The 15,934-nt window shown below is 40.2% G+C and overlaps 1 protein-coding gene and 1 long non-coding RNA gene across 2 annotated transcripts in view; one reads left to right on the plus strand and one right to left on the minus strand.

The window, feature by feature from the left end:
* Positions 1-11,520, plus strand: part of LOC117515452 — a 28,229-nt gene extending 16,709 nt beyond the window's left edge. The window contains exons 4-5 of the long non-coding RNA XR_004562154.1: positions 9,319-9,328; positions 11,509-11,520. This is a non-coding gene — a long non-coding RNA (uncharacterized LOC117515452). The remainder of the gene's footprint in view (positions 1-9,318; positions 9,329-11,508) is intronic.
* The window catches only part of LOC117515451 (ankyrin repeat domain-containing protein 26-like), a 109,748-nt gene that overhangs the window by 53,320 nt on the left and 40,494 nt on the right, over positions 1-15,934 (minus strand). The window contains 8 exon segments of the mRNA XM_034176013.1: positions 854-884; positions 1,446-1,667; positions 1,880-2,085; positions 7,498-8,261; positions 8,264-8,453; positions 9,133-9,203; positions 9,279-9,380; positions 9,699-9,962. Of these exon segments, the coding sequence (XP_034031904.1) occupies positions 854-884; positions 1,446-1,667; positions 1,880-2,085; positions 7,498-8,261; positions 8,264-8,453; positions 9,133-9,203; positions 9,279-9,380; positions 9,699-9,962 (1,850 nt within the window).

The raw sequence follows: 15,934 nt of genomic DNA on the forward strand, positions 1-15,934 counted from the left end.
ATTTGGTGTAAATCTGCTCACTTATTCCAAGTCATTTTGTACAGAGGCGCACACACGGGTGATTACAATACCTTCACTTCCGCTGGTGTGGAGGGTAATAACAGAAAACAGTGTTCATAAACACCCTCACATTTAAACTCTATGAAGTTAACTGGTTCATGGCTTACTACTTTGGAATGATAATGAGCAATTGTGTAGACTACAGAGATGGGCAGTAAAGAGACCTCAATAAATAAATAAGTAAAAGTGCATTCAACAGTGTCTGATATAGTGGATTTTTGGCTACAATATTTATTTATTTATTTTTAGACTCCTGGGGAAACTATTCAATATACTTTTGCCAGAAATGTGTAAAATACGACCACTTTAAAGGCAGAAAAAACTAGTTACAACTAGAAGGTGCACTCCAAAAGCACATACCTGTACTAGATCTATGATCAAATTCATAAAAATGATATACTAATTACTTGCATATATTATATATTGTGATAGGAAATATTGTGTGACAAATTATCTGAATTAACAAACTGGTCAACCTCGGTATAAATGTGATGTATTAAAAACCAGCAAAAGTTCAATTATCTCCACTTGAAGGCACTGGATGCAAAGCATCATTGTAATCCAAACATTGTAAGAGGAGTTGTGTTTACAGTATTCATGGAAAGATGAACAGACGGCTGGATGGAGGGAGGGATAGCCAGGGTGAGTCCAAAAACAAAACGCATCACAAAGATTGAATAGAACAATATTGGTAGGTACAAATGGAATACTGGCATAGCAAGTTTCAAGAGGAAGTGGCCTGGTACCCATGATTTGAAGGCAGTAACTTTACAAACTACTGAAAGAATTTTACCTCATTTTTTTGCTGATCTCCACATGGCAACCTAAGGCCAACAAACACAAGGAAGACAAATGTGAGTTAGAAAGCAGATGCTTTATGATAATGTTTTCAAGTGAAAAGTGTATGAAAGTTATTGCGTTATAAAGTGTACTCTTGAAAACTAGTGAGCAGTCATGCAACTATGAGAATAAGAGAATTAAAGAGTTTATTCTGATCAGTACCATCACCAATAGTGGAAAGGTGAATTCAGACTGAAACCAAATCCAATCATATTTTTGCAGTCTGTATTTCAGCACCATAAACAGCATATGTACCAACTTTTCAAATATTAACTGTATCCAGCATAAAACAGACAATAAATACAAAAAACTTTAGTTCTTATTTTTCTCCATTTCACTCTTATCTCTGTAAATTTGTGGAGTCTTATGTCTGACAATAACAAATTTTCAACTAGTGTTATAATGACAATTTGTGTTGACTGTATATTTTATTGACTCTGTAACACAAGTGCTGTTAGATTTGATTTCACTTTTAGTCTGAAAGACCTTAAATGTTAGTAACCAAACTGAAACTCTGAAACGCAAGCGGCATACAACATATATACCTTCCTTCATCGTCCGACATATCACTTAAAGTGCTATCATCAAATACAGAGAGAGAAGTTCCATTAACATGGGCGTTGGCCTTAGAGGCTCTGCTACCCTGGGTGCCTCTGCCCAGCTGCAGCTGCAGGGTGTCTTCTATAGCTATTCCTTGACCTTCTTTCCTCATGCTTTTGCAGGTCTGTTTGAGTGGGAGTGGCAACTGAATTGGTACCCCATCGGTGCTACAGAGAGTAACAGACCTAGTTACTGTATCTGTTTACATTCTAGTGTCCTGGAAGTATTACTGAAACAATAATTCTGTCAAGTATGTCATTGTAAAACAAGCATACACACTCAGGATGAACTAAATTGTGCTTTGGCCATTTTGACCACAGTGTTTTACATCGTTTCTTCTGTGTCAATGCCTAAAACGTAAAAACAAAATAATGCATACCTCTTGTCTCTTTGGATAACACTGTGAATAGCTGCTGGCCGCTCTTCCATTACAGTTGTGTTACTGTGAGCTGACTGCTCTTTTTGCCATCCTAATTTGGTCTCGGGTTTCTCCATAGCCACTCCTTCTGATTCTTTATCCACAGTACTTGAAGAGTCAACAGATTTCTGTAACTCAACTGCTGTCTTTGTCGTTTCTCCGCCAGTCTGACAAGTCAAAGAAAAAAAATGCGTTCATCTCAGATGAAAGATTCACATTAAGTAAAACACGCTAGGGCCAACCTTTTAAAGATGCATTTGGAGTAGCTGTTTGGACACTTTGACATACATAATTTAGTGCTGCTGTATCCTTTCCTTATGAAGTCCAAACACTGTAGTGTGGACACTCTATTTGACCATCGTCATTTCGTGTATTTATAAGATGATGTTCCATTCAGAGCCATGAAAAAACAGATTTTCATACTGCAGTTCATGTAGATCATGCTGTTAATAGACAGCAAAAGACAAAACACTTCACAAGCAGATGAACAGACATGAACAGACAATATCTGAAACTGGAAGACTAAGAGCATCTCATCGTAATACAGAATTCAAAGTCAAATTGAAAAGAAAAAAGGGGTCACAGAGCAGAGCACATGCCTCTGCCAAAGTATTTTTAGACCCTTCAACCTGATTACCCTCAACTGACACCAAAAGACATCCAAAAGGCTGGCCACAAAACAGCGATGAATTTTTCAGTTTATTATCTCATGTGGGTCAATGTTTTTAAGGCAAATTTATACGTCTAAAGATGAACTCCACACCGCATGCACTAAAACATGAAACAATGCGACACGTCACATTTCAACAGCACTTCTTTTCAAAGAAGGCAATTATTTTTACCACCTTCACAGCACATCACCTTGAGATGGTACATACAACAGAAATTTTCCATCATAGAAGCATGCAAAGTCTATACATGCAAACAACTAAGGAAGATACAGTAATACAAATGAGTGACTAACTAAAAACGGAAGGCCTCTGTTTTATGACCATGCTTAAAATTTCCAAAATACCTCAACTTCCCTTGTGTTGTACCCAGACTCAAAAGGAAGATGGCAAACATCACAAATTTTGATCAGATAAAAAGGAGTGAAATGGCACTTTTTGTAGTAGGAATTCAATTTGAATGATAAATAAAATAATAATTTTAATTGCAATATAGCGCCAAGTCCTTCATACACTAAACAAAAATATAAACGTAACACTTTTATGTTTGCTCCCATTTTTCATGAGCTGAAATAAAATGAAATGAAAGATCTCCTTTGCTGAGATAATCCATCCCAGCTCACAGGTGTGGCATATCAAGATGCTGATTAGACAGCATGATTATTGTACAGGTGTGCCTTTGGCTGGCCACAATAAAAGGTCACTCTGAAATGGGCAGTTTTGCTTTATTGAGGGCGTCTGGGGGGGGGGGGGGGGGGGGGGGGCAATCAGTATCTGGTGTGACCACCATTTGCCTTACGCAGTGCAACACATCTTCTTCACAGAGTTGATCAGGCTGCTGATTGTGGCCTTGTGCAAAGCTGTTGGATATTGGCAGGAACTGGAACATGCTGTTGTATATGCCAATCCAAATGTCTGATGAGTATGCTGGCCATGAAATAACTGGGACATTTTCAGCTTTCAGGAATTGTGTACAGATCCTTGCAACATAGGGCCATGCATTATCAAATTGCAACATGAGGTGATGGTTGTGGATAAACGGCACAACAATGGGCTTCAGGATGTTGTCAGTATCTCTGTGCAAAATGCCATCCATAAAATGCACCTGTGTTTGTTGTCCATAAAGTATGCCTGCCCATACCATAACCCCACCGCCACCATGGACCACTCGATTCACAACATTGACATGAGCAAACCTCTCACCCACACAATGCCACACACACTGTCCACCCTGAACAGTGAAAACTGGGATTCATCCATGAAGAGAACACCTCTCCAACATGACACATGCCACCGAATGTGAGCATTGGTCCACTCAAGTCAATTGCAACAACAAACTGCAGTCAGGTCAAGACTCCGATGAGGACAACAAGCATGCAGATGAGCTTTTCTGAGATGGTTTCTGGCAGTTTGTGCAGAAATTCTTTGGTTCTGCAAACCAACTGTTGCAGCAGCTGTCCGGGTGGCTGGTCTCAGACAATCTTGGAGGTGAACATGTTGGATGTGGAGGTCCTGGGCTGGTGTGGTTACACGTGGTCTACGGTTGTGAGGCTGGTTGGATGTCTTGCCAAATTCTCAGAAACACCTTTGGAGATGGCTTATGGTAGACAGATGAACATTCAGTTCACGGGCAACAGCTCTGGTGGACATTCCTGCAGTCAGCATGCCAATTGCATGCTCACTCAAAACCTGCAACATTGTGCTGTGTGATAAAACTGCACATTTCAGAGTGGCCTTTTATTGTGGGCAGTCTAAGGCACACCTGTGCAATAATCATGCTGTCTAATCAGCATCTTGATATGCCACACCTGTGAGGTGAGATGGATTATCTCAGCAAAGGAGAAGTGCTCACTAACACAGATTTAGACACATTTGTGAACAATATTTGAGAGAAATGGGTCTTTTGTGTATATAGAAAATCTTTGAGTTCAGCTCTAGAGGAAAGTCACGAAGAGCCCTTGGGCAAGTTTCTTAATTCCCTAGTTGCTCCTGGTGTGTAGTGGGTGCCTTGCATGGGAGCAGACTGACATCGGGGTGAATGTGAGACATTGATGTGTAAAGCACTTTGAGCGTCTGATGCAGATGGAAAAGCAATATACAACTGCAGTCCATTTGTCATTTTATTTACCATTTACAGCTCATTAAAAATGGGAGCAAAAACAAAAGTGTACATAACTTTCAACTATTTTTTTTTAGTTTGGTTAGAAAGAAAAAAAAATCTAAAAGGAAATCTGTTATTTTAATGGCATTAAAACTTCAGTAACACAAAGGGCAGGTAAGCACTAAGACAAAGAAAAACTAAAATAAGTGAAAGAAAAAAATCCACTACATGATAATATGACAAATGTGTTCCACCAGGATTGTAAGGAAATTCATGCTGCATTTCAGTGTGTAAGGAGTAATTGTGTTACAATCATGCGTAAGAGTGAGATCACACCAAAACGCAGCATTCTGAAGCCACCTTGACACTTGCACGAATTTGATCCCCACAGTGGCACACAATCTTGTGTGTCAATGAGTAAACTCATCAACTGTTGTAAATTGTGCGAGGCCCGCACGCAATGACACGCATTGACATGTTGTGTTTCCGCAATGTTCACGACTAGTTCACGCAAGTGGCACAAAATTTATGCATGCCAGAAATTTTGAACATATCAAAATTTTCTTTGCACACTGGCACACAGCCTTGCACAGTTTACAACAGTTTACGACGAGTTTATTCATTGGCACACAAGATGCCAGTGTGGGGATCAAATTCATGCAAGGTGGCTTGAAAATGTTAAACAAGAGAGCTCTGAGAGCATAATATTCCCCGCTGGCATATGCTGCTTTGATACAAGTGCTTGTTACATTCTGATAACATTTCAAGCACTTTTCACAAAATTCATCCTAAATATGTGAGGAGTTGATTTTAGAGTGCAGATTCCCACTCATGAAACTGATGGCATCTAAATTTGTTAATCAAGGGCCATAACTCTGGTAAATTTGGCCCAACTGAAACAATATGATAATATACATATTACCAACCTATAACAAGGACTTGCACTGTTTCATTAAATTCCTCCTAAAAATGTGAGAGGAGTTAATTTCAGAATGCAAGCACCCACTCATGAAACTGACAGCGTCTAGATTTGTTAATCAAGAGCCATAACTGCGGTAAAATGGGCCCCACTTGGACTATATTGATAATATATGTATTACCAACCTATAACAAGGACTTGTACCAAGTGTCACGAAATTCCTCCGAGAAGTGTGAGAGGAGTTGATTTCAGAATGCTTATGCCCTTTTTGGGATGGATGGACAGACAGATAGACAGACGGACGGAAATCGCCACTACATAATCCCCCTTCGCGTCTTTTGGCCAACGTGGGATGAAACCCTGCGATGCAACCGATGCCATATTTCTTGTATTTCATCAGAACACTTTTTACATGGTGTTATGTATGTATTATTACAGGCATAAGGGCAGACAAACGGGTGTGTGCGCGCGCACGCACCCACACACACATCTTGTTTGGTGTTATCCAAAACAGCCAATAATTACGTCTTTCATCCAGGGTGTTCTATCCTTTTTAGCATGCTCTGTGCACCCTCAACTAAGTTGGCACAGTGCAACATGAGCACTAACTGTGTACAATAAAACATGCCCTTGTTACATACGAGGGTACTTCAGAAACTTCTCAGTGTCATCACAGAAGAAAGATTGTTTCTGCATTATTTCTAAACAGTTTCCCTTGACATCAATTGGGCCACTGATGTTCAAGCTTTGCAATGCTCACAGAAGATGACACCTTGAAGCTCCAGATACTTTTGTTTCAAGAAATTTTGAAATACCCTTGTATTTATTTCTCTCACACTCTGAAGCTTTACATCAACCACAGATGGGACAACTTGTTTATAGTGCTATGCATCTCTCACTCCTTTGTGGAACACCACAGGTGGACACTATAATATATCGTATCATCATGTAGTGTATGGATAAAATGAGGCCCCGTGTCCACATAGTGTTTTTTTTCCTGGCAGAAAAGCTCTGAAAGGGAGGTAAGCAGCACTTCATTCTAGCGATTTCTTAAAATAAACAAAGGAAAAAACCTGCTGCCATGTGCGGACTGCGATAAACATGATCTGTCAATCTGTTACCACAGATGACAGATTTCTTGTCTCTATTGCGATTTATTTTCTGTGACACATTAGGTAAATTTAAACAGATGGTACAAACAAGCCTCTTCTGTTGATGGGGATTTGATGATCTAGTGATTACGCGTTGGGCTTGAGACTAGAGGATCCTCGGTTCAAACCCCCGTCAGACCAGACAAGCACAAAGGGCCCTTGGGCAAAGTGGTTAATCCCCAAGCTGCTCCCAGTGAATAGTGTGCGCCTTGCATGGCAGCACCCTGGCATCTGTATGTGAGTGTGTGTGTTAATGGGGGAATGCGAGGCATCATTGTAAAGCATTTTGAACTTCTGATTCAGATGGAAAAATACCATATAAATACAGTTCTTTTACCATTTGCTTGGTTGTTTGAGTGACACATTTTTCCCTATTTGATTTATTGCCTGAAAAGGTGCTGCAATGATAACACCTGTGCCTTTATGAAGTCTTTTTGTGCCTTCACAAAAAAAAAAAAAAAAAAAAAAAAGCCAACGATCTCTGGAAAAAAAAATTATAGATGCAGTGTTTTTTTTTCCTATGCAGTTGCATATGCTTCATTGCCATATGGAATAAGTTAAAAAATTCAAATAAAGACACTGGCACTCAGAGAAATGCTATATGGACACAGGCCTTAAGATGTGGTCACAGTGTAAAAAAACTGAATGAAAGAAGGGAATGAAAATGGCGTAAATAAATAAAGAAACAAAAGCAATCTAAAAGGGACTACTAGACTCAGGGGTAGGCATGTATCCTCTACCTGTTTTTGCAGTTGGGCCTTTTCCTTCTCCAAATCCAGGAACACAACCTTGAGCATCCCTACCTCATGTTTAAACCTTTCCATGTCCTCTTCCAACTCTTCATCAGACACACGTGGTATGGTTGCTGAACATGTGCTTAGGGGTGGAGGCTGGGATGTAGTCAACTCTGCAGGAGCGTCTGAAGTTTCACAGCCCTTCTCAGCTTCATCTTGACTGGTGGTGATGTGGTTTTGTGAGAAAACTGTCAACTGGGGTTGCTGAGATAACCCACATCTGGTCTCGGCTTTAAAGAATGAACTGTCAGCATCAGGCCTGAGTACTGAATGGCCATCATCAAATTCTGTGGCAGCATGATCTGTGTTGCTGTCTCTCTGTGCACTAGTGAATCCTTGTGGTGATGATGACCTGCACTCCTCTTGAACTTCATTACAGGGTTGATCTGAGTCTCGAAAGGCATCGCTCTCATGAGATGGTGGTTCACAGACTTGCATTATGTCCTCACACTGGGAGCTGTCATTGGACTCTGTCACTGAGTCTTCCAGTCCAGACTCCCTCTGCTCTGGTATGGTGACGAGTGACACACTCCTTGCTCTGGCTGATGGGCGTACAATTACTTCCTCATCTTCGTCATCACTTAGTGCTTCTTCTGCAGAAACAGATTCAGCTATGGGCTGTCCTTCTTCTGGGTCTTCTGCAGTATTTATGTCTGGTTTAAAAAGTTCTCCAAACTTCTCTTTCAATTCACCAGCAACATTCCTAAATTGGATTTCACCTCCCTTTTCTCCACCTCCACCCAGAGCTTCTCATATCGTTTCTCCCAGGGGACAGCAGCTTCTGAGTCACCTCTTTCCCTGGGACTGCACTGATCATTCATATCATCCACTTTTTGTCCAGAGTCAGCAGCACACGGGCTATTTAAGTCTAAATCATCAGTTTCTACTGCACTAACTTTCTCCTTTGACACCATGGATGCACAAGAAAAACAAGACAGAAATGATAAAAAATACTCAATAATTCAATGTACGTGCTGTAATTTCACGTCAGCAGAAACAGCACTTTTAAATTATTGTATTTAAAATGTGTATTATGCAAGGGGAAAGATAAAGCCCCAAGCTGCCTTATTATGGTTTGCTTATGGGAGTGGATTTGAACTTGTCCCAGAAAAGGCAGAAGAGGTGCAGGTTTTATTCCACCGTTTTCACTGATGAACACCCCTCCAAGTACAGGGGAGGAGTTCAACAGTGAAATCATGTGGCAATGTGATCAGAGGGAATAAAAACGGCTTCCTCTTGACCATTTCTGGAACAGTTAAAATCACTGATTTAAGTTCTAATGACAGCATAATAATTTAAATTATGGAAACGAAAAGACAAAAATCTAATATTTGTAAAACTACAGATAGGTTTATCAGACTTGACTGGTTCTCAACACAAATGACAACCAGCTGACTACAATTAAAAATAAAGAATCTGTGCTTTATGTTACTGCTTAAAGTTTACAAAATACCTAATTTTCACTTGTGTTACAATCAAATTCAAAAGGAAGACGGCAAATATGGACGATACAAAAAGGACAGGAAATTCACCTGGACTAGTGCTTTGTTATGACATGGTATTTTTGTGCATATTCCTTACCTCTGGATGCTGCTCAACAGACCCAACATCGCTTTTATCTTCTTTTGCCACTGCTGACACAACAGGAGAACCTAATAAGTGGGGAGTTATTAATCCACAGGAAGCATATACCCACAAATATATTTAAAAAGAGCAGTGAGCCTTACCTGGTTTAACTACTGCAGGAGGATCAGCTACAGTCTGCAGCTGACTGTCAGTTTTGGCTGCACCAAATGCTGATGTTAAACTGTCTGGTTCCAAATCTGATTCTGTATGACACCACATCAGGGTTTACAGTCATATACCAAAATAATCTTTTTTTTTTTTTTAACAACTATTTGTTTTTTGACAAGTCAGGGAGGGATACATGAACAAAAAAGAATTTCCATTCAAGACAAGGTGTCAAACCTAGGCTCTGTTCGCGTTTGTGCCCGCTGGCAAACTGCAGATAAAATTTCATGTATTCTTTTTAAATTAATCGTTCTCTGCCCCACTGCACAATAAAGCTTCACAATTTTACAATCAAGATGTGATTGTATATAATCCAGACTTTTATAATCTCATGTTACACTGTTACTACATTTTACCTTCTTCACCCTCTGATTTCTGAAGAACCAGCTTCCTTGCATAAGGCTGGGGATGAGGCTTCAAGTGGGATGCACTAGGCAGAATTTTTTCAGAGTTGATGGTCCTCTGGGATGGAAGGGGTGCTGTTGCAGAAATGTCTTGCTTCTGCTTCTCAACAAATGGACTGGGGCACTGTGGAAACTCCTCAAATTCAGGGGAGGCCATTCTACAGTCAGGAAGGCTCTTCTTACTGGCAGTACTAGCTGAATCCCAGTCTGATGGCTCTGTACCATGAACATAATGACAACTTATCACAATGACAACAATTACTGCCCTATTTGGACAAGACTGTTCAACATGAGGGGGTAGCATGTCTGTAATACTGTGGCTGATTCAGGCGGGATAAGAAAGCTTGGTACAAATTACAGAGATGAGAGTGGAAACTCAACAGCCTGCTGCTCTGCTGTCACTCCTCAAAATTAATAAATAAATAAAAACTATGAGGCTAAATTGAAAAAAACTGTCTCAACAATCACTTTGCATCACCTACAGTAGTGTTCAGAATAATAGTAGTGCTATGTGACTAAAAAGATTAATCCAGGTTTTGAGTATATTTCTTATTGTTACATGAAACAAGGTACCAGTAGATTCAGTAGATTCTCACAAATACAACAAGACCAAGCATTCATGATATGCACACTCTTAAGGCTATGAAATTGGGCTATTAGTAAAAAAAAAAGTAGAAAAAGGGGTGTTCACAATAATAGTAGTGTGGCATTCAGTCAGTGAGTTCATCAGTTTTGTGGAACAAACAGGTGTGAATCAGGTGTCCCCTATTTAAGGATGAAGCCAGCACCTGTTAAACATGCTTTTCTCTTTGAAAGCCTGAGGAAAATGGGACGTTCAAGTAGTTTGATTACAAAGTTGATTGGAGAGGGGAAAACTTATACGCAGGTGAAAAATTTATAGGCTGTTCATCTACAATGATCTCCAATGCTTTAAAATGGACAAAAAAAAAAAAAAAACAGAGACGCATGAAAGAAAACGCTAAACAACCATCAAAATGGATAGAAGAATAACAAGAATGGCAAAGGCTCACCCATTGATCAGCTCCAGGATGATCAAAGACAGTCTGGAGTTACCTGTAAGTGCTGTGACAGTTAGAAGACGCCTGTCTGAAGCTAATTTATTTGCAAGAATCCCCCGCAAAGTCCCTCTGTTAAATAAAAGACATGTGCAGAAGAGGTTACAATTTGCCAAAGAACACATCAACTGGCCTAAAGAGAAATGGAGGAATATTTTGTGGACTGATGAGAGTAAAATGGTTCTTTTTGGGTCCAAGGGCCGCAGACAGTTTGTGAGACAACCCCCAAGCTCTGAATTCAAGCCACAGTTCACAGTGAAGACAGTGAAGCATGGTGGTGCAAGCATCATGATATGGGCATGTTTCTCCTGCTATGGTGTTGGGCCTATATATCACATACCAGGTATCATGGATCAGTTTGGATATGTCAAAATACTTGAAGAGGTCATGTTGCCTTATGCTGAAGAGGACATGCTCTTGAAATGGGTGTTTCAACAAGACAATGACCCCAAGCACACTAGTAAACGAGCAAAATCTTGGTTCCAAACCGACAAAATGAATGTTTTGGAGTGGCCTGCCCAATCCCCGGACCTAAATCCAATTGAGAACTTGTGGGGTGACATCAAAAAAGCTGTTTCTGATGCAAAACCAAGAAATGTGAATGAATTGTGGAATGTTGTTAAAGAAACTTGGAGTGGCATAACAGCTGAAAGGTGCCACAAGTTGGTTGACTCCATGTCTCGCAGATGTGAAGAAATCATGAGAAACTGTGGTTAAGCAACTAAATACTACGTTTAGTGATTCACAGGATTGCTACAAAAGCAGTTTGAATATAATAGTTTTGAGTTTGTAGCGTCAACAGCAGATGCTACTATTATTGTGAACACCCCCTTTTCTACTTTTTTTTTACTAATAGACCAATTTCATAGCTTTAAGAGTGTGCATATCATGAATGCTTGGTCTTGTTGGATTTGTGAGAATCTACTGAATCTACTGGTACCTTGTTTCCCATGTAACAATAAGAAACATACTCAAAACCTGGATTCATCTTTTTAGTCACATAGCACTACTATTATTCTGAACACTACTGTATCTTCTTCTTTTTTTTTGCCTGTTTGTGCACTGTACAGTTACACACCCTGTGCAGCACTACAGCTCTCTCATACAAAAAGTGTATGTATGAGAGAGACCAATTTGGTGCCCTAGGCAAGGTTTTTAATGGCTCCCAGTTCCTGCCACTGAAAAACATCCCCACAGCATGATGCTGCCACCACCATGCTTCACTGTAGGGATAGTGCCTGGTTTTCTCCAAACATGATGGCTGGCATTCATGCCAAAGAGTTCAAGCTTTGTTTCATCAGACCAGATAATTTTGTTTCTTGTGGTCTGATAGTCCTTCAGGTGCCTTTTGTTAAACTCCAGGTGGGCTGCCATGTGCCTTTTACTGAGGAGTGACTTCCATTTGGCCACTCTACCGTACAGGCCTGATTGGTGGATTGCTGCAGAGATGGTTGTCCTTCTGGAAGGTTCTCCTCTCTCCACAGTGGAATGCTGGAGCTCTGACAGAGTGACTATCGGGTTCTTGGTCACCTCCCTGACTAAGGCCCTTCTCCCCTGATCACTCAGTTTAGACAGGCGGCCAGCTCTAGGAAGAGTCCTGGTGGATCTGAACTTCTTCCATTTACGGCTGATGGAGGCCATTGTGCTCATTTGGGACCTTCTATGTAGACAGGTGTGTGCCTTTCCAAATCATGTCAAATCAACTAAATTTACCCCAGATGGACTCCAATTAAGCCGTAGAAACATCTCAAGGATGATCTGCGGAAACAGGATGCGCCTGAGCTCAATTTGGAGCTTCATGGCAAAGGCTGTGAATGTGATTTCTTAGGTTTTTTTTATATGTATATTTGCAAAATCTCAAAAAAAAAAAAATCACATTATCATTATGGGGCATTATATGTAGAATTTTGAGGGAAAAAATGAATTTCATCCATTTTGGAATAAGGCTGTAACATAACAAAATGTGGAAAAAGTGAAGGGCTGTGAATACTTTCCGGATGCACCGTATAACCTGAGTTAATTTCTATGGATCATTTTGCCAATGGTAAAAATCATCTGAATCTATACTGATATGGGAGTGTGGAGTCCATAATGACTGAATTCTCTCTGGTAATAATTACAATACGCCAACTCCCCATGTTACACTAGCCCTGTTTGAATAGGGCTTATGAGTAGCATTTGGTTTTGGGATAACAACTAAAAGTTCATGCAGTACTATTACTGCATGTCATTAATTTATGGTCTCAATTAATTATAATCAAGATAAAGTTTAAATTATCTTAAGAGCTGGAAATATGCACTGAATGACCTAATTTTGGAGCTTCAGAAAGTATGACCATACAGAGAATAAAAATGCAAATATGAAAGCCAAAGGAAAGTTAACATCCATGGGAAATGTTAAATATCATACAACAAGACCAACAGAGCACAGATTTTGAATGTCTCATTTAGGACATGAGAGAAGTAGTAGTAGTAGTAGTAGTAGTAGTAGTAGGCTGAGATTTAAGGCAACATCAGCATCTATGACTATTTCATGGCAAAAAGGTACTGAATGCATTCAGTTTCTTATGGAAAGCAGGGTTCATTTATGAAATTTGTTTCTGAGAAAGCCATCCCATTCAATTTGCCAATTCCTTGAAATAATAGTGAGCCAAAGAGGTCTGAGGTCCAAGGCTGGGATTTGCAATTCAATGATGTCTTGAATGTGAGCTTTCCCAGAATGTGTGCCTGCTCTTTACCAGACAGGCCAACATAATCCAGGAACCAACTCAAAACCACACTCAAGTCTGATCTCTGTAAACGTTATAGTTTTTCTAAAATACAGATAACCACAGGATTATTGGTACTTAAAAAACAGCTAGAGAGATGATTATGAGTCTAAAAATTGTCTTCATCTTCATCTTCAACTGCTTTTCCGGGTTCGGGTCGCGGGGGCAGCAGCTCCAGCAGGGGACCCCAGACTTCTCTTTCCTGTGCCGCATTGACCACCTCTGACTGGGGGATCCCGAGGCATTCCCAGGCCAGTGTGGAGATATAATCTCTCCACCTAGTCCTGGGTCTCGATAGGGGTTGAGTCTAAAAACTGTGTGTGCAAAAATTCAAGAATGTTGTTGTTGGGTAGTTTCTCTGAATATACAGTACCAGTCAAACTGGCATGGTATATACACCAGTACTAAAAGCAAGCATGGGCCTCAACCATAAAAATTTAACTCTGCCTAGCAAAGCACACACCAACACGAAAAGGAAAACAAAATCTAAAGGCCCAGACAGTCATACCGAGGGTTACAACCACCCTGCCACAGGTTCACAGATACATCTATAAGACAAATATGTTAGGGTGTATTATGAAAAAAACTGCTTCAGGTGCATCTGTGTGTGCTGCATAGTGTGTCCTCCTATAAGGGTGGCTGTAGCATGCGCATGTTGCCACAGATGCACGTTTTGTGGCAGACACTTCCTCCTTCCTCTTTGAGAAGTTCCATGGGTCTGCACCACAGGCAGTTCCCCCAAGATTGAGCGCAAAAAAGGATGATAGTCAAATATGTGCCACATACACAGCTGTCATACAACAATGCTGCCACCATTGTGCATGTGTGCATCAATGCATTTCACAATAAACACACATGGAACTGCAGCTGCCACATGATGACTCTGTACAGGGGACAGAATACTTCCAAAGCCAGTCTTACTGCTTGATGAACAGTAACAAAGATCTGTATATAGGACCTGTAGAGCCATAAACTATCCTCCCATAAGCCAATCCAGACTGGACCAGCACTGTGCATAGCTATAGATGGAATGTACAGTAGTGTTCAGAATAATAGTAGTGCTGTGTGACTAAAAAGATTAATCCAGGTTTTGAGTATATTTCTTATTGTTACATGGGAAACAAGGTACCAGTAGATTCAGTAGATTGTCACAAATCCAACAAGACCAAGCATTCATGATATGAATGCTTGATCTCGTTGTTGATCTGATTAAGGCTATGAAATTGGGCTATTAGTAAAAAAAAAGTAGAAAAGGGGGTGTTCACAATAATAGGAGTGTGGCATTCAGTCAGTGACTTCGTCAATTTTGCGGAACAAACAGGTGTGAATCAGGTGTCCCCTATTTAAGGATGAAGCCAGCACCTGTTGAACATGCTTTTCCTCTTTGAAAGCCTGAGGAAAATGGGACGTTCAAGACACTGTTAAGAAGAACAGTGTAGTTTGATTAAAAAGTTGATTGGAGAGGGGAAAACCTATACGCAGGTGCAAAAACTTATAGGCTGTTCATCTACAACCCCTGGCAAAAATTATGGAATCACCGGCCTCGGAGGATGTTCATTCAGTTGTTTAATTTTGTAGAAAAAAAGCAGATCACAGACATGACACAAAACTAAAGTCATTTCAAATGCCAACTTTCTGGCTTTAAGAAACACTATAAGAAATAAGGGAAAAAAATTGTGGCAGTCAGTAACGGTTACTTTTTTAGACCAAGCAGAGGGAAAAAATATGGACTCACTCAATTCTGAGGAATAAATTATGGAATCATGAAAAACAAAAGAACGCTCCAACACATCACTAACACTTTGTTGCACCACCTCTGGCTTTTATAACAGCTTGCAGTCTCTGAGGCATGGACTTAATGAGTGACAAACAGTACTCTTCATCAATCTGGCTCCAACTTTCTCTGATTGCTGTTGCCAGATCAGCTTTGCAGGTTGGAGCCTTGTCATGGACCATTTTCTTCAACTTCCACCAAAGATTTTCAATTGGATTAAGATCCGGACTATTTGCAGGCCATGACACTGACCCTATGTGTCTTTTTGCAAGGAATGTTTTCACAGTTTTTGCTCTATGGCAAGATGCATTATCATCTTGAAAAATGATTTCATCATCCCCAAACATCCTTTCAATTGATGGGATAAGAAAAATGTCCAAAATATCAACGTAAACTTGTGCATTTATTGAAGATGTAATGACAGCCATCTCCCCAGTGCCTTTACCTGATAAGCAGCCCCATATCATCAATGACTGTGGAAATTTACATGTTCTCTTCAGGCAGTCATCTTTATAAATCTCATTGGAACGGCACCAAACAAAAGTTCCAGCATCATCACCTTGCCCAATG

Source organism: Thalassophryne amazonica, chromosome 8 (assembly GCF_902500255.1).
Source record: "Thalassophryne amazonica chromosome 8, fThaAma1.1, whole genome shotgun sequence".
Taxonomy (NCBI): domain Eukaryota; kingdom Metazoa; phylum Chordata; class Actinopteri; order Batrachoidiformes; family Batrachoididae; genus Thalassophryne; species Thalassophryne amazonica.